The 25,401-nt window shown below is 49.6% G+C and overlaps 11 protein-coding genes across 11 annotated transcripts; 4 read left to right on the forward strand and 7 right to left on the reverse strand.

The window, feature by feature from the left end:
• Positions 1-1,395: 1,395 nt before the first annotated feature.
• On the reverse strand, positions 1,396-4,716 carry L203_103430 (uncharacterized protein; the record flags this gene model as incomplete). Its single annotated transcript, XM_066212832.1, has 8 exons — positions 1,396-2,245; positions 2,292-2,335; positions 2,388-2,766; positions 2,811-2,995; positions 3,044-3,213; positions 3,258-3,434; positions 3,482-4,068; positions 4,202-4,716. The coding sequence occupies 8 exons, from the start codon at positions 4,714-4,716 to the stop codon at positions 1,396-1,398; spliced, it is 2,907 nt and encodes a 968-aa protein (XP_066068929.1).
• Positions 4,717-5,594: 878 nt separating this feature from the next.
• L203_103431 (uncharacterized protein) lies at positions 5,595-7,348 on the reverse strand (the record flags this gene model as incomplete). Its single annotated transcript, XM_066212833.1, has 8 exons — positions 5,595-5,862; positions 5,915-6,090; positions 6,138-6,214; positions 6,262-6,338; positions 6,381-6,652; positions 6,702-6,870; positions 6,924-6,959; positions 7,005-7,348. 8 exons carry the CDS (start codon positions 7,346-7,348, stop codon positions 5,595-5,597), a joined length of 1,419 nt encoding a protein of 472 aa, XP_066068930.1.
• A 985-nt stretch (positions 7,349-8,333) lies between these two features.
• Positions 8,334-9,936, reverse strand: L203_103432 (uncharacterized protein; the record flags this gene model as incomplete). Its single annotated transcript, XM_066212834.1, has 3 exons — positions 8,334-9,323; positions 9,377-9,558; positions 9,609-9,936. 3 exons carry the CDS (start codon positions 9,934-9,936, stop codon positions 8,334-8,336), a joined length of 1,500 nt encoding a protein of 499 aa, XP_066068931.1.
• A 411-nt stretch (positions 9,937-10,347) lies between these two features.
• L203_103433 (uncharacterized protein) lies at positions 10,348-11,611 on the reverse strand (the record flags this gene model as incomplete). Its single annotated transcript, XM_066212835.1, has 7 exons — positions 10,348-10,582; positions 10,627-10,757; positions 10,802-10,879; positions 10,936-11,010; positions 11,054-11,125; positions 11,170-11,350; positions 11,412-11,611. The coding sequence occupies 7 exons, from the start codon at positions 11,609-11,611 to the stop codon at positions 10,348-10,350; spliced, it is 972 nt and encodes a 323-aa protein (XP_066068932.1).
• Positions 11,612-13,404: 1,793 nt separating this feature from the next.
• Positions 13,405-14,690, forward strand: L203_103434 (uncharacterized protein; the record flags this gene model as incomplete). The annotated part of the gene is made up of 6 exons (XM_066212836.1): positions 13,405-13,447; positions 13,494-13,626; positions 13,682-13,963; positions 14,011-14,200; positions 14,246-14,583; positions 14,645-14,690. The coding sequence occupies 6 exons, from the start codon at positions 13,405-13,407 to the stop codon at positions 14,688-14,690; spliced, it is 1,032 nt and encodes a 343-aa protein (XP_066068933.1).
• A 246-nt stretch (positions 14,691-14,936) lies between these two features.
• L203_103435 (uncharacterized protein) lies at positions 14,937-15,899 on the forward strand (the record flags this gene model as incomplete). The annotated part of the gene is made up of 6 exons (XM_066212837.1): positions 14,937-14,975; positions 15,026-15,037; positions 15,321-15,430; positions 15,480-15,632; positions 15,679-15,754; positions 15,804-15,899. The coding sequence occupies 6 exons, from the start codon at positions 14,937-14,939 to the stop codon at positions 15,897-15,899; spliced, it is 486 nt and encodes a 161-aa protein (XP_066068934.1).
• A 64-nt stretch (positions 15,900-15,963) lies between these two features.
• On the reverse strand, positions 15,964-17,783 carry L203_103436 (uncharacterized protein; the record flags this gene model as incomplete). The annotated part of the gene is made up of 8 exons (XM_066212838.1): positions 15,964-16,065; positions 16,112-16,627; positions 16,675-16,860; positions 16,907-17,032; positions 17,081-17,395; positions 17,451-17,570; positions 17,627-17,701; positions 17,751-17,783. 8 exons carry the CDS (start codon positions 17,781-17,783, stop codon positions 15,964-15,966), a joined length of 1,473 nt encoding a protein of 490 aa, XP_066068935.1.
• Positions 17,784-18,017: 234 nt separating this feature from the next.
• Positions 18,018-18,966, forward strand: L203_103437 (uncharacterized protein; the record flags this gene model as incomplete). The annotated part of the gene is made up of 6 exons (XM_066212839.1): positions 18,018-18,098; positions 18,220-18,336; positions 18,390-18,547; positions 18,600-18,680; positions 18,743-18,824; positions 18,871-18,966. The coding sequence occupies 6 exons, from the start codon at positions 18,018-18,020 to the stop codon at positions 18,964-18,966; spliced, it is 615 nt and encodes a 204-aa protein (XP_066068936.1).
• An 820-nt stretch (positions 18,967-19,786) lies between these two features.
• L203_103438 (uncharacterized protein) lies at positions 19,787-21,340 on the reverse strand (the record flags this gene model as incomplete). The annotated part of the gene is made up of 4 exons (XM_066212840.1): positions 19,787-19,986; positions 20,179-20,803; positions 20,989-21,276; positions 21,323-21,340. The coding sequence occupies 4 exons, from the start codon at positions 21,338-21,340 to the stop codon at positions 19,787-19,789; spliced, it is 1,131 nt and encodes a 376-aa protein (XP_066068937.1).
• A 69-nt stretch (positions 21,341-21,409) lies between these two features.
• Positions 21,410-21,778, forward strand: L203_103439 (uncharacterized protein; the record flags this gene model as incomplete). Its single annotated transcript, XM_066212841.1, has 1 exon — positions 21,410-21,778. The coding sequence occupies one exon, from the start codon at positions 21,410-21,412 to the stop codon at positions 21,776-21,778; it is 369 nt and encodes a 122-aa protein (XP_066068938.1).
• A 2,226-nt stretch (positions 21,779-24,004) lies between these two features.
• L203_103440 (uncharacterized protein) lies at positions 24,005-25,064 on the reverse strand (the record flags this gene model as incomplete). The annotated part of the gene is made up of 6 exons (XM_066212842.1): positions 24,005-24,040; positions 24,092-24,196; positions 24,248-24,388; positions 24,438-24,499; positions 24,625-24,675; positions 24,764-25,064. The coding sequence occupies 6 exons, from the start codon at positions 25,062-25,064 to the stop codon at positions 24,005-24,007; spliced, it is 696 nt and encodes a 231-aa protein (XP_066068939.1).
• Between the last annotated feature and the right edge of the window lie 337 nt (positions 25,065-25,401).

Raw genomic sequence — 25,401 nt, forward strand, 5'->3', positions numbered from 1 at the left:
CCCAAGGAGATAATGAATTTCTGGCACTTTTCTTGGTCTTGGAGTTCATTTCCGTATGAGCGAAGTTCCTCCGCCAAGTTGGAGAAGGTCTTGTAATGTTCCTCCATGTCTTCTGCCGTTGCATCGGGAGACAATCGGAGATCGTAGAAGTTCCCTTGCAGCTGGGCATAGTATTCTTTGGTACCAATGCTATATTCCTTCTCAATGTAATTGAGCATATCGCGAGCGGACCATTTTCTCTGGATGAGAATGACAATTTCTGGCGACACGGTTCGTAGTATTATTTCCCTAGCTGCAATTTCTTTTTGGGCCCATTGTTCCCATTCAGCTGCTTGTGGCTTTGTGAGGTCATTACCAGTCGTGGACTGAATGCGAGTTGGCATTTCTTCGCTTGCCCATTCGCCAGGCGGGTGGACAATCTTGTCATCATCTTCCTCGTCTTCTTCAACGTCCCTTCTATAGGGCTCTGTTTCTTTTCCATTAAGGACTCGATGTATCCTTTTATCAACTGCGTAGATCCTAAGCTCCCTGTACCATTTTTCATAGCTTCGCGCGCCGTCTAGGATGGGCATTGCAGTGATGGAGTTGGAATTTACTTCGATACTCATCTTTGTGATGATTTCAGAGGTACTTGCTTGAGAAGTCAATTGTATACAGACATATAAGATTTTGTCTCTTGTGTCTGTCCTGGCTGAGTTGGTTACAGCGGTCGATTGTTAGTCTGTCAAGGATTTGACTCGGTTACAGTACTTAGTACATGGAAAGGTAAAGTATAAACATGAATGTTTATGGAACTATGTTACATGGTACCAAGTTAGGCGTGCTAGTTACTCTGCAAGCCTATCTGCTTCTGACAAAGCTTTATGTACATTTACTTGGTAGCTTTCACATTTTGTTCTTCATCGCTTTCCTATACATGCAATCTATTACAAACGCTGACCTTTATGCCATACAAGGCGATTCTGTATACTAGACCCACGGACATATGAGAAGCAGACGCACCTTTGTGATGCTATTTCGTAGATTTTGCTTGTTTAGTCATGACTGACACAATGGTAGATATCAATTGTGAGAATGGTAGAACCTTCCAACGACTAACATGATGCATATAACTTACAAATAGGAACGTGTATTGCTATAATAGACTCGGTGAAATGGCCTTTTGTAATGTGTGTTCAGAACAAAAGTCTCAAATCCCAAAAATTCCAAAATACAGAGTATACTTTACAAGGTGAATTCTCCCTCGGATGATCCAACAAACGCATATGTTTTGGTCTTGGTGGTTGTAGTTGCAATACCGTCCGACACAAGTAGAGAATTACCCGAGGTTTTGGATGATGACACTGAGGAACTCGGTGATGGAGTGGATACGTCAAGCTTTGAGTGTTGGTGTTACTAAATATTAGAATCGTATATTGAATGGTTTGCTCCGGATTGGGCATACGGTTCGGACGTGTACTCCCCCTCTTGGTTGTTATATTCTGCATAAACTTCTGGGATTGAATTCATGTTGGCACCATCCCTCGCATTCTTCATCTCGACGGGATGAGGGTGTAGTCGATGAAGATATTCGTCGTGCACTTCTGGCACGATGCCTTGGCTGTGATACATGTCTGGATCCCTGACATTGGGGTAGTTTTCTGCTCCAGGTTGTGAGTAGTTCATAGGCAACTCCAAGCTGGTGTTGACTCCAGTATCGGCCAAGGGAGAAACGATGAGCGGAGAAGTATAGGAAGACTCTGCGGAGGATGTCAGGTTGCAGATAGGAAACCGGTTGTCTTGCATGACTGCAAGGGTGGGTTCGTTGTGATGGTGAACTGGATGAGGACTGGGAGGTATGTGGTGGGAATAGAAATGTAGCTGATGAGGGGAAGGGGGGAATGGGTGGGATTGGGATTGGTCATGCTGGTAGTATAGATAGTGTGGGTTGGAGTATTCTCGACCGGTTGAGTGAATTTGGTAAAGGGAAGCCTGATGATGGTGGACCTGATGTTGAGCTTGCCCGTCCGAAATGTAAGTTGGTTGATGATACGCCGGTTGTGAAAGAGGAGCGCTGCCAGAGAAAGAGTTGCTGCTATCCACCCCAGAGACCATCGCATCTTCAACCTGCATCTGTTCTGGTACTCGGGTTGATTCAACTGGGGGCTCTTCTCCTAAACGTTCTAATTCTGTGACAACCGATTCCCACTTTTCTGCTTCTTGAGAATTCGACGCAGAGTTTCGTTTCTCCCATGCGCTCCTGAGCCTACGTACGATGAGTGGGTTTACGTGACATGCATACCAAAACTTACTCTACCGAGCGTTCCCAAGACTTTGCGTGAGCCCACCGTATTTCCTAAACGAAATCAGTCACTTTTCCTCAACGGAAATAGTCATCCCGAACCTACGTTGAGAGCTTGTATACAAACCGCTATATCATCTTCACTTCCTCCATCCTTGACAAGCCACATTGCCGCATAGTACGTCCCATCTCTCACAAGACTGGCATCCCACTCAAAGAACCTGGTACCTACGTGCTTTTTGACAAGCTCTACAATCTGTTTTGTCTTGACTTCTACCTTGCTTTTTGAAATTTCCAAAAGACGACAAACTGTGAAAAGATCATCTTGCATTATCTGAGGACTTCCTGTAGACGGCGACGAGTTGGACTCGGTGATTCGAGCGATTCTAGTAGGGTTATTGGAGAGCCTGTTGAAACGTGCTTCGAGATTGTTGCGAATGACATTCTGTGCTTCAAACAGGAATATTTTCCAGCCGTCCGCGAATCTTGTTACATTAACGTGCGTCAACGTTTAGCAGGCGCCGCTCACCTTGATATCTCATCACCATATATCGCCGATGGCTTGTCAACTAGAATTGACGATAACAATTCGTCAAAATCTTCCCAGCATTTTTCTAACGCCTCCCACGCATCTTTGACCAGATCTGCATCAATGGCTGTACGGCGTCTGGCAGCTGGACCCGTCAGAGCTTTATTTATTTTACGACAAGCGAGCTATATCCGAGTCAGTCAACTGGCTCAGTCAACACAGCGACAACGTACGGCTAGGTTGATGGGTGCAGTCGCAAACTGGCTAGATATACGAAAGGCGGCCGAGTCCCTTATCAGTGCACTATTATCTATAGATTCTTGGATCGTTTCCAAATCCTCGTCGTCTAGATGCAGTCGTCCGCCTTTGAGTCCTGTGGTTATGCCCTCGTGTACAAACGCATCTAGCAGGGGTAAGCTACGGGCGGCGTAAAGCAGTAGGACCTACACCAATACACTCGCAGTCGAACGATAGACATATTGTAATCACTGCTATCTCCCTCATGGACAGAAGAAGCGCTCGAGGGTTGACCGTCATCGTTGAGCGCAGTAAACGAACGTAGCGTAAACACCTGCGATAACGCTGCTTCATACATTGTCAACCGTTCTACAGGTGTCTGTATCTCTAAACAAGTCGTCAATATGCCATCCAATCTCAGCCATACCACTCGCCTTCTGTCAAAGGCAACACCATAAATAACACTCGCACACCATCCCAGCTTGGCTTTCGCAGAATACCGCAATCATCAATCTCTTTGAGGATGATGTCCAGCACAACCTTCATCTCTTCCTTTCTTCTTACTCGGTCAGCCTCTCTCCGAGATTCTACCTCTCCCGCACTGTACATGCTTATTCCTTGCAGAGGCTCACCACCACCTTCCGGCACGTCCAAATGACCGTTCTCGTCTACGCCATAGGATACTGCCCAGGCGTAGAGAATGTGGCAGAGAATGGAGCCCTCGGCCCCCATCGCCGCTGCGGTGGGCATCTTTTGCGATAGATACTTGGCAATAAAGTCGTGAGGGTCAATAATCGGCCTCTGTACTTGGAACCGCTTAAAGAATGACGACTCAAAAAAATCTCTAGTCAACTCGGGTATGAGGGTGTGAGTGTTTCGTGGCGGCTTTGATGAGCTTCTCGACGTTGAAGAGTCAGAGACGACGTAGTCAGCCGTAGACCTGCCGTACAACTGCTCAATCTCGGTGATGCGTTTCCCTCGCCGTAACTGTTTTGCAGCCTTCATGGGCGCAAACTCATCACTACGTCGTCAGCGCAGCCATACGCTTCTCGACCTACATGCAGTTCAATCGCCTCTCGAGACAGTTGGAACACTGTATCCGTTTTTGCTTCCCCCTCCTCGGCCCTGTCCCTTCACTCTCCGTTACGGCCAACCGCTCAAACTCGTCTTGCCTATCTTTGAGGTCGCATTTCACGCGACGATGGCGACACGCGCCGCAAGCCGTGAATTGCTGCCTCGTCGTCTTGGCCGTGTGGTTACTACCCCTGAGAGCAGCCTGTCGTGCGCCCCGTCGTGCGTTTTTTGGTGGATGCGACTGCCATTCGGTCGGGCTCTCGAGAGGAAACGCGTTTGGATGGGAAGCCATCTGCGGAGGCGGTATGCTCTGTCCATGATTCGAAGCTGAAAGGTAATCGCTCACGTCTTCTGGATGCGACGACAGCGGTGGCATCCCCATCGGCATCGTCTCGTACGGCGTGGGCAGCGTGGACGTATGCGCCTGGTAATGTGGCATGGCGACATACAGCGGAGCTGGCCTCATACCACCATGCTGCTGATCAGAGACGTCTCCATTTTCCCCGTCCTCTGCCTCTCGCCGCTGCTGGTGCCATTCATGCTGCCCAGTGCCGACATGCTGAACGCCCTCTATCGGCGAGTACTGGCTAGACATCTACCTCGTCAGCATCTCTCTCTCACGCCTATCAGCTCACCTGTGTTCACTCTAAGTCATACACATTGCCTACTATAAAAAAGAAACAGTGATAAAGAAAGGAAAAAGAAAAGACAGTATTCAAATTAACAACTCATTAAAGAAATATACCTAGTCCTCGCCTTGAGGCACCGTGCCTCGTACCTGTGTTTCTAGATGCCCAATTCCTATTCTAGGCTCTGTGCTTGTATACTTAATTAACGGGGCTCCACAGCGCTCTCCCAGCTACAACACTCTTGAGTGATACGCTGAACAGCTACCGAGAGCTTTCCCGGCGGATGCAAGAAGCGTAGGTTTCGGGGGATATTTTTCCATCAACGTCGCGAGGGAAGGTGACAGGTTCGAGGTCGTCGGAGCGTCATCCGTCACAAACCAGGGACTGACCGATCAATTCGGACGATATCAAGCTGTATCGTTGTTTTGCGCTTGTCTCTTTCTGATCTATGGCGTCCTCCACACAAACTGCGTACCATAGCAGAAACGTACCTGTCAAAGAGAGAGAGAGTCTTCGGTCTATGTGATAAGCATGGCAAGTCACGGATCGGCCCGAATCAAAAACGCGCTAGAACAATCCGAAACCCAAGATCTACTGTGTTCCCAAACTTTTGGTGGCGGTAGTCACTGTCATTTCCGTGCCTTGGTGGAAACCCGTGGTACAGGTGTCCATGGTTGGCAGAGAGCACTGTCACCGTAGGGTGTCCCTTCTTACGGCCCTTTCCCAACTCCTACGGTCACGTCTGCTTGCCAGACAATGCCATCCGCCAACGGAATCGTTCTCTGAACGCTTACTGCGGTTCCAGATCTGGTGTGCAGACCTTATTGCAGAAGTCCAGGAACCGTCACGACAGATCTTCAAGCCCTCCTATGGTCAGCTCCAGGCGATCAGAGCGGCTCGAGTTTGGATTAAGGAACCGGCTTTCAGTAAAGTCCGTCGGTTTCGAGAGATTCTGGTTACGGCTGGCCAATCTGACAACAGGAATCCATTGTGCAGGACCCGCAGGCGAAAACATTGCAAACGGTGGGTTGTAGTTGGCAAGATGCGCCAATTGTGCTGTCCCTTCGTCGGGCTCAATTGAGACACCATTCTCCGTGATTTCTTGCCCTGGACTTGTGTACAACAGGACCACTCCTGTCCCTCACTAGAGCTTCCTCAAGCCACCCCAAAAGGTCCAATGCATATTTGGCGAGGAAGAAAATGGGAAATACTAGTCGCTGGCGGCGATCCGTCGGAGAGGGGTCGGAGAGAGAGCTGAGAGGCGAGGAAATGATATGTGTGGAGGAGAGTAGCAATGAATGACGGGTTGGCGGACGGGATTGGAGGGCTTGGATGACAAACTAGCGAGATGGGTTAGCTGGGTTGAGAGTGTTCAAGATGGTCCCACCAAAGGGTATATCAATGCAAAAATCGACATGCAGACTAGAGGAGGCCCAAAAGAAGTGGCCAGCACGGCAGGGAGACCTATCGTTGTGAGTCAAGGTCTTGATACCAGTGTTGCGTACCAAAACCAAACATGTAGAGAAGCCTATCTTGGATGTAAGAAATCCTATAATCCAACGGCCACTGCTTCATCAGAAACGTCCATCTAACATGGTCAGCTCACAGCGATTCATGCTTCCACACTCACTCAAAAAAATAATAGGCATCAATAATACACATATATGCCAAAGCTCCAGGTTTCCCAATCAGAGGAATCAGCCCAATCAGCCGCGATACCAACGTAAAGTCGCTGATGAGCAACACTCTGGCGACAGAGGTAGAGATCTTGGACTTGAACATCTTTTTCGTATCCTCCACCGGCTGAGATCTTGTAGGAGTGGACACAGAGAAAGGCTGATGCCGGTACGTAGGGTGGAGCAATGTCTGGGCTCGCTTGGATATGGCAGATCCCCAACTAGCCTTGAGCGTAGTTAGCGACACGATCCCGCCAACCCAGCAGATACCTTACATTGACCCAAAAGCAGACGATGAAGAATGGCCAACTCAAGAGAATGTTGTACCACATGCCAATCTCCTTGGTCCGGTTCTGCATAGTCGACGATACTGGGTTGACAAGCAGCGGCGAGAAGACCACGGAAGAGAGCGAAAGTAGGAGCAAAGAGAGAAGGTTCATTAATCTAATCCATGCGTCAATCAAACTTTTCAGCGGCCCATGGGGTACATTGCATACGTTGATTTGAGCACCAATGTCCTCAACTCCCGGTCACTGTCCCACATGAGTCATCCACCATTCCGCATCCATTTGACTTACTCCCAGACAAGACTCAAGCTCTTGTCAAACCGCAAGGCATCATCGAGCCCACGTCTTACTCCGCTTATAACCATCCTCGCCCTCTCTGTCCATCCCTTGCTACCTTGCCATCCATCACCTACATTATACGCCATTCCAGTCATCCTTGTTACCGTATGCCGGGTATCGAACAATACCTGCTGGGCATCTCTACCTGGCGGCACCTGTAACGAAGCGCGAAAAGGATGATGGAGAGGCGTAAAAGTGGTATTGATTCGAGGAAGCGACGGTAATGTTGAGTGTAAAGATGCTGACGGAATATCTTCCAGCGTCTGATCGGCCACGGTGTGTCGTCGATGAATCATTATGTAGTGTAATTGTATTCGATGTGAGCCAAAAAGTACGCATAACAAGTAATGTAAAAGATGAATGAGAAATTAAATACTCCAGTATAAATCGGAATTAGATATTTCGACGCGACGCGTTTGGTAGTAATCTTTATTTCTTATTTTATTTTGCCTATCTTTGTTTTTGTTTTTGCTTTATCAATCGTTATCCACAAACTTTCACGTTACCAAACTTTACAACATTCTGAAAGGTCTAGTTATGGTCACTCGCAGATCGTCTATGCTTTTGATAGCTACAACAGCTTTCCTTTACCCAAACGTCGTCTCTCATTGATAAAGCGACTCAATTCCAACTTTGAGAAAGATTCAAGCTATTCAAGGCGGATCTCTTGACGGTTGAGGATTCATTTATGACCTTCTTCCTTTTAACAAGTTGAGAAAAAACCATAATTTGCGGCCAAGAGCTGGACAGTGAACAAGCTACTTTTGATGTCGCTCGATATCTCGTCACAGGCCGCCTTAGGATTCGTTTCTTTCTCGACATAATCCTCATCTGATCCTTGTCATCCACAGTAGGATTTCCGCCAATTTTTGGAGACCTAGGTGATGTGATTGCTGCTTACTACCAGTAACCAATCACTGGACCATTGATGGGAGCACAACTATACGACAATTTGCAATTGAGTCAAGAATTATCGAACAGTTTGTACAACACAAAGTCATTTCCTGGAGGAGCGCGGTTAATGGATATGCGTTTGTCCAGCAAAAGTGTGATGTCAAGTACTGAAATGAAAAATCAAAATTAAAAAACAACTTTTGAATTAGAAAATTCAAAACGCGTCAGGTGTTGCTTTGTTTTTCCCAGTTGAGTACGATTCAACAAAAAAGTTCATTTCAGCATTTACTATCCAATTTACACGACAACTCTCCATTAATACACAGATAGCCTCTTGCTTGGCGAATACAATCAGAGCACACACCCTTCACAACAAGCCCCATTTACTCAATTTCCATCGTCCAAACCAACCCAACTACCCTCCAGCCCGCTTGCCCCCTCAGAACTCTCAGTCCGCTCACTACCCAAGCTGGTTCCTGTATGGATAGAGCTCACCAAGTCTTCGGCTCCTTCATGCTCACTCTCTTCCGAAGCAGAAATTTTATCTTTTTCGTTCTCTCTCTCACTACTCGATCCTTTTTGGCTGCTGGAAATGCGTGTAGACGATTTAGGGTGTTCGGCCAGTGTTGGTCCTATAGAGGATGGTAATTGAGGAAGATAAGTCAGCAGAAGAGGGAGTTGGTAACTAGGGAGAGGCAAGCGCGAGATGAAGTATGGGAAAAAGGAGCGTTGGCCGACAAAGAATCGTTGACCATGAGAAGACTTGACGATACCCAATACCCGTTTCTCAAATGTCTTGTAATCCTTGACAGTCGATCCAAGACCAAGAACGCCAATCAAAGTACTAAAGGCAGTACTGATAGAGCCGAAAAGGTAATCACCAATGATTGATACTTTTTGTTTTGGTGTAGAATCTTGAGCTAGACGTTCCTTGGCAAGTTGTCGTCGAGAGATTGTCTTGCCATGGCTCAGTATAGCCGGAAGGGTGGGAAGATTCACATTTCCGACATACACAGAGATGACCCTAGCGCCAGACAAGGCAGAAAGGTTCTTACCAAGAAGGACATGGTTGCTGGCAAGTACTTGACTAGCAAAAGTGTTAGGAACGGTAAGAACTGATCCAGAAGGGTAAAAATTGACAAGAATGGGTGTGCTTCTGTCAGGATTAGGAGCCAAAAGGGTAGGGAGAGCTGGTAGAGCGCCAGGCTGAGTAGGGGGCGAGGGGTGAAGTGGGTAAAGAGATAAAAACGCATGGATATGGGCTAGATGGTCAGGTTGAGGGTTGTAAGGGTCGCCAGCAGCATACTTTCCGCTAACAGGGAAACGGAGAGTGAGTGTAGCGAGAAGAGAACGATGGAATGGCGGGAAAGTGGAAGGCTTTGTGGCTAATTAACAAAACAATCACAAGCATCTTTGTATGGAGCACCTACATCGTCCGGGTCATAGATGAGCACACGCAACGACGATCGCTCTTCTAAGCCACCGAGCCTTCTCTCTAGAGACTGTGCGTCTCGACTGTTCGTCACAGCGATCAGTACAATATATCCCGCTCTCATCATGCTTGAAGCCAGAGGGATAAGAAGAGCAGGCATAGGTGAAGGGGTGAGGATGACTACAGGCGATGCCCGTCAGCTTCCGCCACTTTTTTCTTCATTTACTCGCCTATAGCTTCTTTGAGCATCCCGTCTTGAACAACGCCCCTATGACCAAAGTGTCGCTTAACCTTCCAATCTTTGCCAAAGATGCCCACGCCCTTGTAAACCATGAAACCAGCCAAACCAATCCCAACAGAGACAGCAACTCCAACAGCAACATAATGACTTTTGACAAAACGCTCAGAACGACTCGCGACTTGAGAATAACATTTCATGGCAGCGTTGGAAGGAGGCGGTGGTGGTGGAGGAGGAGGCGGGACTTCTTTACCTCCAAACGGCGGGAAGGGTAAGCTGATAGATGGCGGGCCGTGGACGTTGAGAGTATCGACTGACATAGTCAGTGTATGTATGTCTTTCATGACTCACATAGCTCATTGGTCATCTTTTCCATAGTATCCAAAACCTTGTAGGGTAAATCATGCAGGTTTTGTGGTACCTGGGCCTCTAGCCAGTCCTCGAGCTGGTCGAGAAAGGACAAGTCATCTGGCATTCCGAGAAATTTGTTGCAAGAGACGTTGCAAAAGTAATCTTGAAAAGAATAAAATTGAATTGTTATTTAAAGATATCAGCAAAACACAACGTATCATATCAGCAGCGGCAAAAGGAGATATGATGTTACGTAATGTGCTTCTTTTTGACATCCAACAGTTGTTCTTCTGCAAGAAATCTAGTAATCTCTATACTGCCACTATTCCTATGCGAATTTGTTAATGTGTATGATATTAGATTTCCAAGTCAGTCCCAAATCAAAGCTCGTCTCTCCAAAACTTTCTCTCTGCTCTATCTTCCTTTTCTTCTTCCTTTTCCTGATCATATTCTCTAAACAGTTTTAGTTTCTTCCTAGGATCCGCTACAGCTATGGATTTGTAATACAGCTTGGATTCGTCATGAGAAAGAGTGATGGGACGAGGACTAGGACGAAAGATTGGATCCCATGTCGCAGTTTCAGTGGGCATCGGTCGTATTGTCGAGGGTTGATAGCTTGCAGATGTTAGGTTATGCCATAACGAGGAGAATCGTCTTACATTATGCCTTCAGAAGGGCAATTTGATAATCGCCGAAATATCAAAGTTGGTTCAAACGAACCTGTTTGAAGAGTACCGCGAACTACCAAAGGCCAATGTACAGCTGAAAGGGTTGAGTTATCGCAAAAGACCTAAACGTATCAGTCCTGAGAGTGACTGTAGACATTATACTCACCACTGGCCTGTTGCCATTGATCGAGAGTGCGCTTGTTATCTCGGAGAGAGAGTATGCCGTGTCGTCTGAAGAAGTAATCTGCAAAAGATAAGTCCCAAGACTATGGAATCACTCTCAAAAGCGGCACTACCTACGTCGTTATCCACAAGGAGTTGAGTAGTGTTGAGCTGAGAGTGCAGCATGTGGAGTTTTGCAAAAAACTCTGGAACCTGGTTCATGATCAGAGGTGACTCGTATTATTCAGCGGCTCACCGTGTCTTCCGGTCTAATATTTGCGTTGCATTTACGATCAAACGTCGAAATAAATCTCCCTGCAGTATTCCACTACACCTATCAGCATACCGTCTCGCAAGTTCAATCAGACCCACCGCTCTCTCCCACAATTCCTCGACTCCTTCTCCCGCCTCACTCTGTGTCCATTCGCGTTCCGCCTTGATGAATTTAGTCTCGTCTGCAAACAAGGCCGACTGGAGACAAAAAGAGCCAATCTGCTCATGGCTCAAAGCAGGAGCGTAAGCGATGCCGTTCTGTGAGGTTTGGCTCCCACAGCTGCAGATTGATACGGTTAGTTGATCCTCTTGTGACCTCAAAACCAGCCGCGATGACTCACTCCAGCACCTCTAAGCCCTCTATTCCCCAGCTTCCATGATCTCCTCCGACATCAGGCTCAAATCGCTGTCTAAATACAAAGAGACCGCCGGGCGTGGGACCGAGACATGGATCGGTCACATCTTGGGAACAAGACAAGCCTTGGCCTTGAGCAAGTCCAGCAAGCAGGGCAAGATACAGAATAGATACTGGCGAACGCATAGACAGGTATCGCTTTCCAAGGAATTCGCCTATTGTTGATGGTACTAATCGTTGATGTTTGACAAGATGAAAAGAGTCAAGATTAAGAATGTTGATAGTTGGACTATTCATATTAAATTTCTAGGTGGCATAAGAAAGGGGCCCCACATCAGGCACGCTATCAGGAGCAGAACGAGTAATGAATTCAGTTGTCTAATGAATTCAGTTATCTAATGAAATTGTTTTCCGTCATCCATAATCCTTGACATGTTTCATATACTTATACGTTTTAAGGACTATACTGGCAACTCTGACGCAACTAAAATTAAAATGGTGTACTGACTATGCGTCTTTCTAGACCTTCTCGCCCCGCATCGTCTACAGTCCCGCGACAAACGAGACTTGGGTTTGCATCCCTTGGTACACGCCAGCACCAGCATTTGTTGACTTGGTAGCAATACAGACGGATATGAAGATACCTGTGGCTGGATACAGTACCCTTTCCTAGTCTCGATCCATTCGTCCTTGCCCGGTTGACGGTCACAGGCAGGGCGTAGAGTAAGACATCGCATGCCTCTCACCTCTATCCTAGAGGCATTCACTCACTTCCAAACCAATGCGTATACCAGCAACTGGCGCTTGCCCTAATGTGAACGGTTATTCCACCCTTCACTCCCGACCTGAACAAGAATCACACTATACTTGACGAGGTTGACCTCCCAACGAAACCACTTGCGCATTTCGTTTCTCAGCAGTACCTGCCACTGGTTGAGCGGTTGCTGTGGATTCCTTGGCCGGACCGTCCACCTTTCCTCAACCTCGAACCCATCGAGGCCGCTCAGAGCGGCCTCAAAAGATGCATTCGTATCTCAAAAGGCCAATGGCACCTGTACCCCTATATAGACATACCCAGGCTGAGATGGGTCGAGGAGATCTCAACAAGGACAATGTCTGAGCCAGCCGATGCGGCTGCCACTACCAAGGCACCCCTATTCGGCGCCATCTTTTAGCAAGACTCGATGTGCATAATCCCCAACACAAAAAACTGTAAACAGTCAACAACAATCCATACACACAAAGGGAGACGGACTGTGAACCTCTCACCGCAATCACTAACCTACACCCACGACGAGATGAAGCCCCCCACAGCCCAGACATGTGTCACCACCCACACCTATGTATATCCGAACGACGCTTCGCATCTGCCGATCCTTGCCGAGCGACACACCGATCCACCACTCAAACCAATCGCCCTACACACCCGGCCCGAGGCCCAACGTGCTTTGTGTGTCCTTCCAGAAAACTACCATACGAGACGGAGACTTGTCGTCAACGGCCAAAAAACAGGCCTTCCATCACACTCCTACCCTGACTGTCCCCGTACCGTCAGCATTGTAGCAGAACATTCCCTAGACGCTGCACACAAAACATGTTTACGTGTCTCGTGCACATTTCTTCCCTTTGAGCGTTAACAAAATGTCGAGCCAGGTGGGAATATTGGGATGCGCTGCTCTCTATATATATAGAAACGACGCGCCGCTACTTTTGCGCACGGGCTAGGATTCGCGACGACGAAACGATACATCACGGATTGATCCTCCTATAACTAGCGCGTTTCCGTAGAGTTGCCCCAGCAACAATCAACACTGACGCACCGGTTTCAGTGGTGCACTTGGCCTTTGATTCCAAAGCCGGGGCCGTTCTAGCGCGTGCTTAGCCTTCTTTTCATCCAGCTATATAGTCGGCCCATCCGCCGCCACCACCCATCCACCTTCCTTTTTCCACCACTCTCGCTCGCCTACATTCCCACCGCAATGGGCTGCACACAGTCGACGGAGGACGCCGCTGCCAAGGCCCGTACGTATCGCGGCTGACACGTCTACCACTCGCTGACGGAAAGCAGGCAGCGCAGAAATCGACGAGCAGCTGAAGCGAGACCGCGCAAACCTGCGGAATGAAATCAAAATGCTCTTGCTGGGTGCTGGTGAATCTGGGAAATCGACCGTGTTGAAACAGATGCGGCTGATCTACAACAAGTGCGTCCATCAGCGGCCGCCAGCACGAGGACACTAACCTCGACGCCTCGCACAGACCCTATGACGCGGAGGAGCGTGACAGCTACCGAGAGATCGTCTACTCCAACACCGTGCAGTCCATGCGCGTGCTACTGGAGGGCGTGCAACTCATGGACATCGCGATCGAGCCTAGCAACCACGCCCGGTGGGACGTCATCATGACAGCGCCGCCGCAGATCGAGGGCAACGTATTCCCCGCCAAACTCGCCGACGCTGTGGCGAAACTCTGGTCGGACCGTGGCGTCCGGCAGGCGTTTTATCGCCGAAACGAGCTCCAGCTGAATGACTCGGCGCCATAGTGAGGACTGGCGGGTGTCATGTCCGGACATGCTGACCGTGGGACAGTTATTTCGATGCGATTGGGCGCATTGCGCAACCACGTTATATGCCCACCGACCAGGATATTCTGAGGGCAAGAGTCAAGACGACGGGAATCACCGAGACCCACTTCAAGATTGGCGAGCTGACGTACAAGCTGTTTGACGTCGGCGGCCAGCGGTCAGAACGTCGAAAGTGGCTCAACATCTTTGACTCGGTGACGGCGTTGGTGTTTCTGATTGCGATCAGCGAATGTGGGTAGCGGAGAGAGGGCTGCTGGCTGACGGACGCAGATGACCAGAAGCTGTATGAGGACGAGACGGTGAACCGGATGCAGGAGGCCATGACGCTGTTTGACTCGGTCGCCAACTCGAGGTGGTTCACCAAGACGTCGATCATCCTGTTCCTCAACAAGATTGACTTGTTTCGCGAAAAGCTTCCTCTGTCGCCACTGTCCAACGCCTTTCCGGATTACAGAGGCGGCGCCAACTATGACGCTGCCTGCGCGTTTCTGCTCGACAAGTTTGTCGGTCTCAACAAGAATCCTTCCAAGAGCATCTATGCGCATTATACGGATGCGACAGACACCAAGGCTCTCAAGTTTGTCATCTCTGCGATCAAGTGAGTTGTCTGGTGGTAACGCGGGCTGACGGTGTGGCAGTGATGTGATTATACAGGTCAACCTGCGTGACTGTGGTCTTCTCTAAAAGTGTCGTTTGCGTCTATAGGACTGTCGTTTGTAGTTTTAAGAGATCTTTCTTGATAGTTGGCCAAGCCTCATGGTCGAGGCAGAATACCTTGCGTTTTGGTGTAGGAGCGTTGTTATTTTAATTATTTCGTATGCATACATGAATAATGGCGGTATTTGATGACGCGTCGATGGAATTGATTTTGATTTCTCCTTTCCATCTCGACTTCATTCTTGTTTTTACTATTTTTTTCTCTCGCTCACGATGCCGTCCAAATGGGTTCCCCTTGAAGCCTCTCCTGATGTAGATGTCGTCGCTGCTGCTGTCGGGAATGGACTGACGATGCATTGCAGGTCTTCAATGCGGTACGTCTCAGCGAGATGTTGCAAGGCTGAGTATATAGTGGTCGAAACCGCTCGGTTTGCCACCGTCACTCACTTTTCAAGACTTGTTTTCCATCGATCCCGAATTTCTTGAGATGATCCCTCACCCTCACCGGGCAGTCTTGCTCCTCTTTCCGTCAAGGGGAAGCCTTGCCAAGGCAAGAGAAAAGGAAGACGAAGAGAATGAGGGATGGAAGGGTGAGGGCTTATGGTGGATCAAGCAGACGGTGGGTGTCGACAAGGTGATGTTGCTGACATGGGTCAGATTCCCAATGCCTGCGGCTCTATTGGATTGCTCCATGCCTTGTTGAATCTTCCAGAGGGTGACGCAACGTCGCTCACGCCGGGATCGGAATTGGCCCAGTTCAAGGCAATGTCGTTGTCTATGTCTGGTATGTTTGAATGCGTCGATGGGATCTGACAGAAAAGGGGCGGAGAGAGCGAATTTGCTCGAAAAGGCCACCTTTTTCTCGGACGCCCATACTGCGGCTGCTCAGACAGGCCAGTCCAACGTCCCTACCGATCTTGACGTAGACACGCATTTTATTGCCTTTGTGGAAGGCGCCAATGAAAATGGGTAGGTGTCGGCGATGGAGAGGGATGCGGTCTGACGGCAGGGTTAGCGAGAAGCGTATCGTCGAGCTTGATGGTGGGCGAAAAGGCCCGCTTGACCGAGGAGCGTCTATATGTTTTCTCCAGGTAGGTGTTTGCAATGCCGAGAGCATCTTTGGACTGACGCTTTGTCTAGGATGTTGCCAATATGGTGCAGGAAAAGTACTTTGACAGGGCTGAAGGAGATGTCAGCTTCAACCTCATCGTTTTGGCCGGCCAACCCGAGAATTGAAATGTGTTTGACAAGCAATGCATATCAACATGCGTGTACAACCCGTCATCTGCAATACACCTGTTTACGAAATGTACACTTTTCTTAATCTCGCAAAAGCACATGTCTCTCTCGTTCTCGGGCAGGTCACAACGTTAAAGTTCCTCTTTGCCATTTCTGTTAAAGCCTGCACCGAGTGAATCGTTGTCCTTGAGAGATACCATATGACTCACCTTTGAAGAATATACGTAGCCATTTGGAAAAGCCATTGGTTCGTTTTGGCTATCCATGACTTCGCCAGTAATCCTGCATACAATAGTCGAATTGACATGGTGACTCATGGGCACTTCAGACGCAAGCACCCTCATGTTTTCATCACACGTTGGACAGTCAATGTTGCCCGTAATAGCCTCTGGGCGGGCGTGCAAGTCTGTGGAGGACGATGAAGGATTACCGCCAAGGGGTGTTGTGAGGTGCATAGAAGAGCATACAGAAGAGGAGAGGGTCAACTCGAGGTTGTGTAATGGGGGTACAGCCGGAAGAAGCGGTATAGAATCGTCCCAGACAGACTCGTCATTTCCAATCTTGGAAGGTTTATGGTATTGAGCGCACGAAGGAAGGCGGAGTGCTGCCAGGCCAGCAGATAAGGATAGAGCCAGCAGTGATTGGGATGGCTGGGCATAAATATCAAGGAATGTTGCCCGAAATTTGTCTCGCACAGTTTCCCATCGAGATTGATCATACAATCGCTTTCGACTTGATTAGCCATGGCACTCTGAAGCCAGCGACAACATACCTGGTACGCATCCACACCTGTTCTCTCCCCAAAGACCAGCAATGCCATGCCCTTTTGCAATTCGGTCATGTGCGTCCCTGCCCATCCAGATAGGTTTTTCCTAGAGTATGCAATGGCTCCAGCAACATCACGTTTACGACAAAGCTCAATCATCTCTTGCAGACGCAGCGTAAACTCGATATTGTTCTGTGGTTCTTGTGCTCAGCTGATTGCAGACTGAATAGATACATACCTTGGTCTTTTTCAACGTTCCTCGATTCTCACCACACCACGCCAATGCCTCAGTACAAGAATGCTTTCCTACTAGCGAATCTTCAATCTTTTTCAACTCCACAAAAAGCTTGATATCCACAAGAGGCTAGCAAGAATCTCAGCAGAGTAGCACCAATGACTGAAAACGGCATACCTCTATACCTTGCTTTTTTGCTAGCGCTTGTGCGCTATTTGTTCTTCCCTTCCTTAACAGATAGTCCGCAATGTATCTGTCAATTGTACCAGGGCTGGCTCGGTTGGGTGCAGACACAACTGTTTCCGTTCTCTCTCCATCGTCCCCAGTCATTTCACTATCCTCTTGATTCTTGCTGGCGTCAAGTTGCCCGTCACTCTCTGTTGGTTTGGGTGTCTTTGAAAACCTTGTTGATCCCGGGGCTATCTTTTCTAGGTATAGTGCCCGAGAGCTTAAAGATGTAGGATTGGACGTCGATGGTTGAATGTCCTCAAGCTGTCACATCAAACCAAGTATCAGCCTTGTGCTATGACTTGTACAAATCACTCACTTTACGTTTCAATCCCTTGGCTCTTTCGTTGGCCTGTTCAAGCTTGCCAACGATCAGTTTCCTGTCTTCCTCCGTGTAGCTGGTCGTATTCAAAGACTTGAGTATACTTGAGAGTCCGGCCTATCCCATTACATTCTCTGTCAGAATTCAAACAATAGATCAATGCTGTTGCCCACATTCATAGCATTGAAGTCTTTCTCAACTTGTCTCTGAGCTGAACGATGAGACCTTCTGAGTAATTCATATGAAGTCTACGTGATGTCAATCCTTGAGGTTCCATCCTCAGCGGCAAAGACCTACTCGGACAAGAGGCTCTTCTAAGAGCAGAGTCATATTGGTGGTTGACGCCATCCTATAGCTGTCTGATTTATTGACCTTCTCCCTGCTTGCTACTTGTAAAGTATAACAGTTGAAATATGTTGTAGATTGAAATACAAGGCTATGTTATTAATACAAATGAGAATGCAGCGGATATTGACACATCTCCGTCTCTCTACAGCACTTTTAAATCAACGTCTCAATTCAAGTAATATATATATTCCCTCGGTCAAGCCAATATTTGTCAAGATGGTTCTTGTGCTAGTCATTGGAGACCTCCATATTCCTAATCTGGTTCACGACCTACCAGCAAAATTCAAAAAGTTATTGGTAGGTAGACTGACGACAAATATCCCGTCATACCTCTGGTCTATCCTTGTTACTCGCCAAAGGCGACAAGGGCTGAGGATGGGTAGAGAGGAGAGGTCAGCGTAGCTAAAACAACAGATAGGTTCCGGGAAAGATTGGCCAAATCATCTGTACGGGAAATGTCTGCGACAGGGAAACCTATGACTATCTACGAACGATAGCCCATGAAGTTCATGTCGTCCGTGGAGAGTTTGATGAGGTATGTAAAGGCGTCGCTTTGGCTGTCGAAGTGTGTTAACTGGATTCTTGCAGAACCTCAATTTCCCCCTATCACTCATCATTCCACATCTTCCAATCCGTCTGGGAGTTGTCCATGGGCAACAGATTGTGCCTGCAGGCGATCCTGATATGCTGGCAGCACTGGCAAGACAGATGGATGTGGACGTGCTGATCAGCGGCGGGACACATCGGTGAGTTGCTTGGTGTGTATTGGCGTTTGATTGACCTAGTGTTAATACCCAGCTTTGAATCTTTTGAACTTGAAGGTCGTTTTTTCGTCAACCCTGGCTCAGCAACTGGAGCATGGAGCGGTTTATGGAGCGGGTCAGTTGAGGGCTTTCAGCAGAAGCTCGCGCACGAGGTTATGGAGACTGATGAGTGTTTAGTGAGGTGATCCCGTCATTCGCTTTGATGGATATACAAGGGCCTGTCATCGTCACCTATGTTTATCAGCTCGTAGATGGAGAGGTAGGTTAAGTGCTGGAGAGTGCTCTACTGACATACCTGTGTGCAGGTCAAGGTAGACAAGGTGGAATATCGAAAGCCAGATCCGGTATCAGAGTCGGATGCTATCACAGCTCGTTCAGAGGTTGCCGCTGCAAGGTGGTAGTCTATGGCGGAGCTGATGTGCTGTGAAGACATGTTGAGGGATTTGTGTTGTATGGCAGTGATGAAATCACCTATGCTCTTCCAAGTCCTAGAGCCGGCCCTTGCCCATGGGTGTCAAGCTGCCATGGGTGTCAAGTTGCCATGGGTGTTGGGTTTCTATGAGCGTCAAGTTGCTATGAGCTGTTGGTACTGGGTTGGGAATGCAAAAGAGTCAAAACACGTAAAGAGTGTCGGCTGAGCAACAATCGAGCTGTGGACGACTGAATCTCTGAATCTGCAGTGTATAGCTCACCGTGCTAATGCGTAGAACAGCGACAACGGTATGGGTGTAGAGACGAGGTAGAAGATTAACAGTCGATTCATGTGTATGAGCCTCTGCCTCTTCAAACGACTCATCTTGCCCATAACCGGACTCGCCCAGTATGTAAGTGGAGAATTACCCAAGTATCGACCTCATACGATGCGCAATATCGCCCAATCTTTTCGGTATCTGCTGGCAATCCATCCGACGGTGTTTCTCATCGTCATCTCTTTCCATATCTAACCCACACCTCGACCGTAACAGGGAGATGTCAACGTGAACGTATACGCCAGGAGTGTCTTGAGAATCCAACTATCAAGAGTCCATGGGTGTTGACGTCTGATCGTCTCGAGGCCGCCTGTCGACCACCCGTCGACCACCCGGCGAGTACTGACAACTGCCTAGGCGATAGCTCGTAGGGCCAGAAATACTTTCCACTGCATCTATAAGCGTACCCTACCAGCTATACTCTCCACCGTATGCATCTCTTTACACACCCACATGCCATCGCAGCGTACGTTCATGCCCACACCATCACCATTGACCAGACACGGCCTTGAGAATATCCCCCAGCTTGTCTCGCACACACTCCCTCTCCGCGAGAAGCTTGCTTGACATGGACAGCTTCTCCATCCTCATTCTCCAACACCTTCTCCTTCCTCACGTGTCGGAATCTTTCCACAACCCCGTCCACACAGTCTTTCCCGCTGCAACGCTTCACTATCACCTATACCTTGTCCGTTCTCAGCATGCACCTCTGGTCCAGCTTACAGCGTCGCACATACAGCGCCACACTCACAGCACCACACCGCAGCATGTCATAGTATACATCATTAGATGGTAAAAGATGATTATGAATCTACAACGCAATGCCCAACGTACACCCGCCCTAAACCACAATCCCATGCTTACTCCGCCTCCCATGCGACCGTCCGTTCCTCTCAAAAGCCTTTCCCATATCATACCCCTTGCCATGCGGCATACTCGACCGCGCCGACGGGACGGCCACCGGCGACGGTGTCTTGCAGTCGTCCGACGCTGGCGACGACTGCAGCGACGAGCCCGCCGACGTCAGATGCGGCGGCTGCGGTGACAGCGGAGGAGACGGAAACGACAGATTCGACGAGTGGAACGACCGACTCTTGAACGGCGACGGCACTGGCCGGATCGGTCGCGACACGACCACGGGATCCGGCGTCGTCTCTGGCGTCGGATACAACCCACCCGCCGCCTCGGACCTCCCGGACGAACCCGAGCTCGCCCGCGCGACGGCGCGCGGGCCATGCTCCGCCCTCAGCGCCGCCTCAAACGCCAGCATCTCCCGCTCCGTAAAGTTCAGGTTCCACTCGAGATAGCCGCACATCTCCCGCTCCATCTGGTTCACCTCCTTCAGCGCAAACATCTTTTGCGCGACGATGCCCCACGACTGGTTGGAATACGTGTCGTCGCAGATGACCTTGGACGCGATCATGAACGCCGAGATGAAGAGCCGGTGGCCGGACGAGCCGCGTGCGGCCGGATACCGCCGCTTCAGACGCTGCAGCAGCAGCAGCGCCGCAAACGTGACGACGGACGGGAGCCGCGTCCGGTGCAGCGCGTACGCGACAAAGTGAGCGAGCGTCGGCGTCGGGGCACCCGGCGCCGCCGCGACAGGAATATTCGGACAGGTAAACAGCGACGTGATCTGCCACGGTCAGCGCGTGTCGCCACCGGCGCACTTACGAATCGCGCGGCCATGACGGCCGTCTCTTCGTGGCCATAGTACGGATCGGACGACCTCGTCGGTGGCCGCGACGAGGACGCGGAGGCGGTGGCGGACGCCTTGACGGCTTTCCGCGACGCGGGCGACGCCGAGGTGTGTCTCAGCGCCGGGACGGCGGACATGGCCAGCGTGTGTTGCGTGTGTGGTGGACGGGTGGCGTGCTTTGCGTGGGTCGACGGGTGCGACGGGTTCAGAGTGTGCGAGTGGCTCGCTGGCAGATGGACCGGATGTGACTTGCGACCGAGTTGCTACCGACACCGTCAGCTCGACCTCATATATGCACGCCAGACAGACAGGAATGAGACGTGACATGGTGGCGACTTGCGACGACGCCGGGTGGAACGGGACGAAGTGAGGTTGCGCGAGCGAGACAAGAGAGAGATGCAAAAGAGAAAATCCAAACCCAGCGCGACCGGAGGGGATAAAGGGTGGGACGCAGACACGAGGACGGGCGGGCAGACACGAAACAAGCTGAGCGGCTCGCGCCAGCACGCAAAGGCCCCAACACGCCTGGCGGGGTTTGTGATGGGCGCAGCGAAAGGGGTGGGTCCGATCAGACACACACATCCGGCGCGCCGTGGTGGAGGCAAAGGCGGCTGTTTATTGTCTGCGTGTGTGGCGGCGCCTGCCGCTGGGAGATGCTCCCGGATGCGGCGGTCGCGGCAGTCGCGGCAGCCGGACCGGAGGGATGTGGTGTGTCCACTGGGTGATAGCCCAGTGGGAGGAAAAGTGTACGGTGGGGTACGGTAAAGAGACGCACAGCGGAACAGGCGTAGAGTGAAGAGGCACACAGTAAAGAGACGCACTTACAAGTACAGTGGTGATACGATGCGATGCGTTTTAATTATTTTATCATCAACTCAACCACCCGCGGGAGACTATATACACCTCAACCCGCACCCAGATCGACATTGTCAAATCGACATCACCAAATACATCCATCTCGTTCCACTCGTCCACTCGTCGTACGCAGTCGGCAACCCGGCTCACCACCCACCATGCATCTCCGAATCGAGTCGTTCGGGTGGGCACAGAGGGGACTTTGCACCGGCGTAGATGCCAGTCGACGCGAGCCACATCCTTCCGGACTTTGCGGAGTTTGCTTCGACGCGGCGGACATCGCCGCCGCGTCGGTACAGCCGATGCGGTATAGCCGATGCCATGACGCATGGATACAGCCGGTGGATATCACCACGCGGAAGAAGAAGCCGCGGCTATACGGAAGATCCGTGGCGTGTTTCCTGCCACCGCAACGTTGTACATTGCCTAGTGTTTCGGAGCGTAAAGGGTGGCGGTCACGTGATTTGGAGGGTGCAGATTGGGAATGTGGCTGGGGGCCGCTGAAACGCGGTGGGTGGGTTCGGGAAAAGGGTGCGTTGGGATACGTCAGTGGGTGTGGTGGGTGTGGTGAGTATGGGAAGTGATCTAGCCGGGGCTTGTCTCGACCCTGACGGGTGGGTCGGATTAAGTTGAGAAGAGGGTAGGCGGGAAGAGGACGGGTGGGTGGAAGGAAGCTCGGTTGGATTCTGGGTGTTCGCCAGGGTAGATCCGTCGGAGCATATCGGGGGTGATGCTGGGTTGGGGATCTCGCGGAGGAAATGTGGATGTTTTGGGTTTCGGATATAATCCGATAAATCCGCTGGTGGATGGGATGGGATGGTACAGTAGGTGTAAGTGCGTCAGCGTGTTGTGAATGGTAGGTTATGGCTACTTTATCTGTGCACACCACTATGTCTGCCAGATTCGTTTCCTGCGTTCTCTGTTTCATTCCTTGTACAGTGCATAGATGGGTAGTATAGGGAATTTCCGTCGCTGTTCCCTTCGTGATGGGTCGTACGTCTTGGCCTGCCGACTACTTGACTCTGTTCTATTATCTTGAGGATTCATGTAACGATATTCAAGGTGAGAGACACCTGTCATGAATATAAGCAATAATTAAGATGCACGCTCTGTACGAAAAGGTCACAAGAATGCAATCAGAGTTGCATTACTATTTATTGGCTATATTCCATGGAATAATTCCAAGGTTCTGACAACACTCTCTCTGTCTATCCTATCTCCTGGGACGTCCCATCGTACCCATCCAGACACACTGGGAATGGTAAAGACGGAAGATATGTGCGTCAACGCGGAGCACTGAAGGGCAAGGAAACGGACACTGATGGATCCACTGTAGAACACTATTCCAGAGACACATCATTTCATGCAACACCAGTGCTGGATTAAAACATCCATTGCCATAGCCACACCCTATTTACATCTCGTATGCCTGGAATAGAAAGGCAACAGACGCAATCTCGCACCGAGTGCTTTCACCCCTGTTGAACACAGCCATGAGTTGCTTCCGTGATGACGACACCTCAGCTATTCACTAGATAATAAGAAATTAACTCTTCTCACAAATGATCAGCTCAAAGAGCCACACGTTTGATGTGTCTATGAAAGGGAGGTACTGTGGGCATCCTCGCGATGCTATGGAGCGCCAACGTTTTATTCCGCTGAGAAACGGCCAGGATTATGGACAGAGAGGAAGACTCGGGTAGGTTTATCAATGTCGCCCACGCCGAATCACACGAGTCAGAATTGGGTCCGGATGGTATACAGGAGGGATTCAACACCCTCGACAGATGGTTGAAGAATAGAACAAGTGAACTGGAAGCATCTTTGACATGCTTGGGCTATAAGATAACACCCTGTCACAGCGTGGCTATCAACTGTGATATACTTCAATTAAATATGGTCTGCACTATCAGTACATCTTCTGTCTATTCCATATCGCTTTGTCTGTTGCCATTATGGGTGTAAGGTTGATTGTGTTACAAGTATTTGCATGAAAAAGTATATACAGAGTAAATAGTTGAATGAAAAAGAGCGAGTAGGACGATCACGTCACTTAATGTAGACAGATCACAACTTCTTCGACAGTCATATATATCTTTCCCGGTCTGTGTTTTACATCCAAGCAGCAAGGATAACTTATGCGTGGGTTTGTCGGATTCGTTCTAGGAAATCCTGTAGTACAAGGTCTTAGTTCTCTTCTACCCCATCGAATACAACACTCACATTCAACTGTTGAGGATCAGCCCCTTCAATGGCTCCAATGACATTTGCAAACTGGTAGGCCTTAAAAGTAGGCATGGCGTTGATATTAACGTCCTGGGCAAATTCCTACCCACACATTGTTATCAAAGTCTCTCAACAAAGAACAAAACCACTGACAGGCTGCTTATCGACATCAACGCTGACAAACCTGAACTGAGGAAACATTCCTTCACATGGGGCAAAAAGAGGCGAAATTGCTCTGGATAGACTGTCAAATTCCGTAAAGTATCCAACAACGACGACTTGTGGGCCGGCAATCTTGTCTCCATCAGCTCTCACCATCTTGCAACCAAACAGAGCCACATACAAGCCCCCTGAACTCGCCATAAGATTCGATAGTCTGGACCATTCTGTCTGATGTTGCAGCGACTACAAGCAAAGATAGTGTCAGATAGCAGCCGAGTACAAGCAAAGACAGTAAGCCGAGATGTCTCGAGTTGCAATCTCTGATAGACCACCCCTCCTACCCTCGGAGTCCTGAAACGAAAACTTACAAAGTGAGATGATGTGTGAATAGAGAACAATAATTGTGGAATAACAACTCGCTTTTTATACCATGAGGCTGTTGCTGACGTCACGCCATGCAGCAAGTACAAACTGTGGCACTTTAGAATGCGGAGATCGCCGCCCGACTCCCATCCAGCCCAAGTTTTGTTGTGATGGGAATGTGCTTGCCGTGGTCGGCATATCCGACAGTCGTCGGATATGCCGGTTCTGTTGGGAGCGCTAGCTGGGTCGAGTGTGTGTGTGTTTTTGTGTGTGTGCGACCTGCGCGACATGGAGCGGTAACGTCCAAGGACTTTCGGCAAATGATGGTTGGAAGACGGATGACGGATAGATCGACGTTCCGAGGATGGTCAGGGACGGCATTCAGCGTAGTGTTGTTCTTTGGAGAAGTGATAGGTGGTGTGGTGGTGTGGCTGCGAGGCGGCATGGCTGAGATGGGTGTATAGAGTGAGGCTGTGGAGGCTGTGGAGGCTGTGGAGGCTGTGGAGGTTGCTGTGGGATTGTGGGTGGGAGAGATGCATCGCTGGTCGTTGTGCGACGCTTGGTGGTTTGCTGGTCTTGTGGTAGGATGTTTGTAGAGAGATGCGTGAGTCGTGGTCGTGGCAGGACCACCGCAGGATCATCACAAGAACCCATACAAGAATCCATACAACAAGTCATACAAGAACATATACAACAACTCATACAAAAACCATAGCCCGATACTTTACACATCTGCCACTTCACGACAAGTGAACCCGCTCTAACCCGCCACATTCGGCGTT

This window comes from Cryptococcus depauperatus, chromosome 4 (assembly GCF_001720195.1).
Source record: "Cryptococcus depauperatus CBS 7841 chromosome 4, complete sequence".
In the NCBI taxonomy this organism is placed as follows: domain Eukaryota; kingdom Fungi; phylum Basidiomycota; class Tremellomycetes; order Tremellales; family Cryptococcaceae; genus Cryptococcus; species Cryptococcus depauperatus.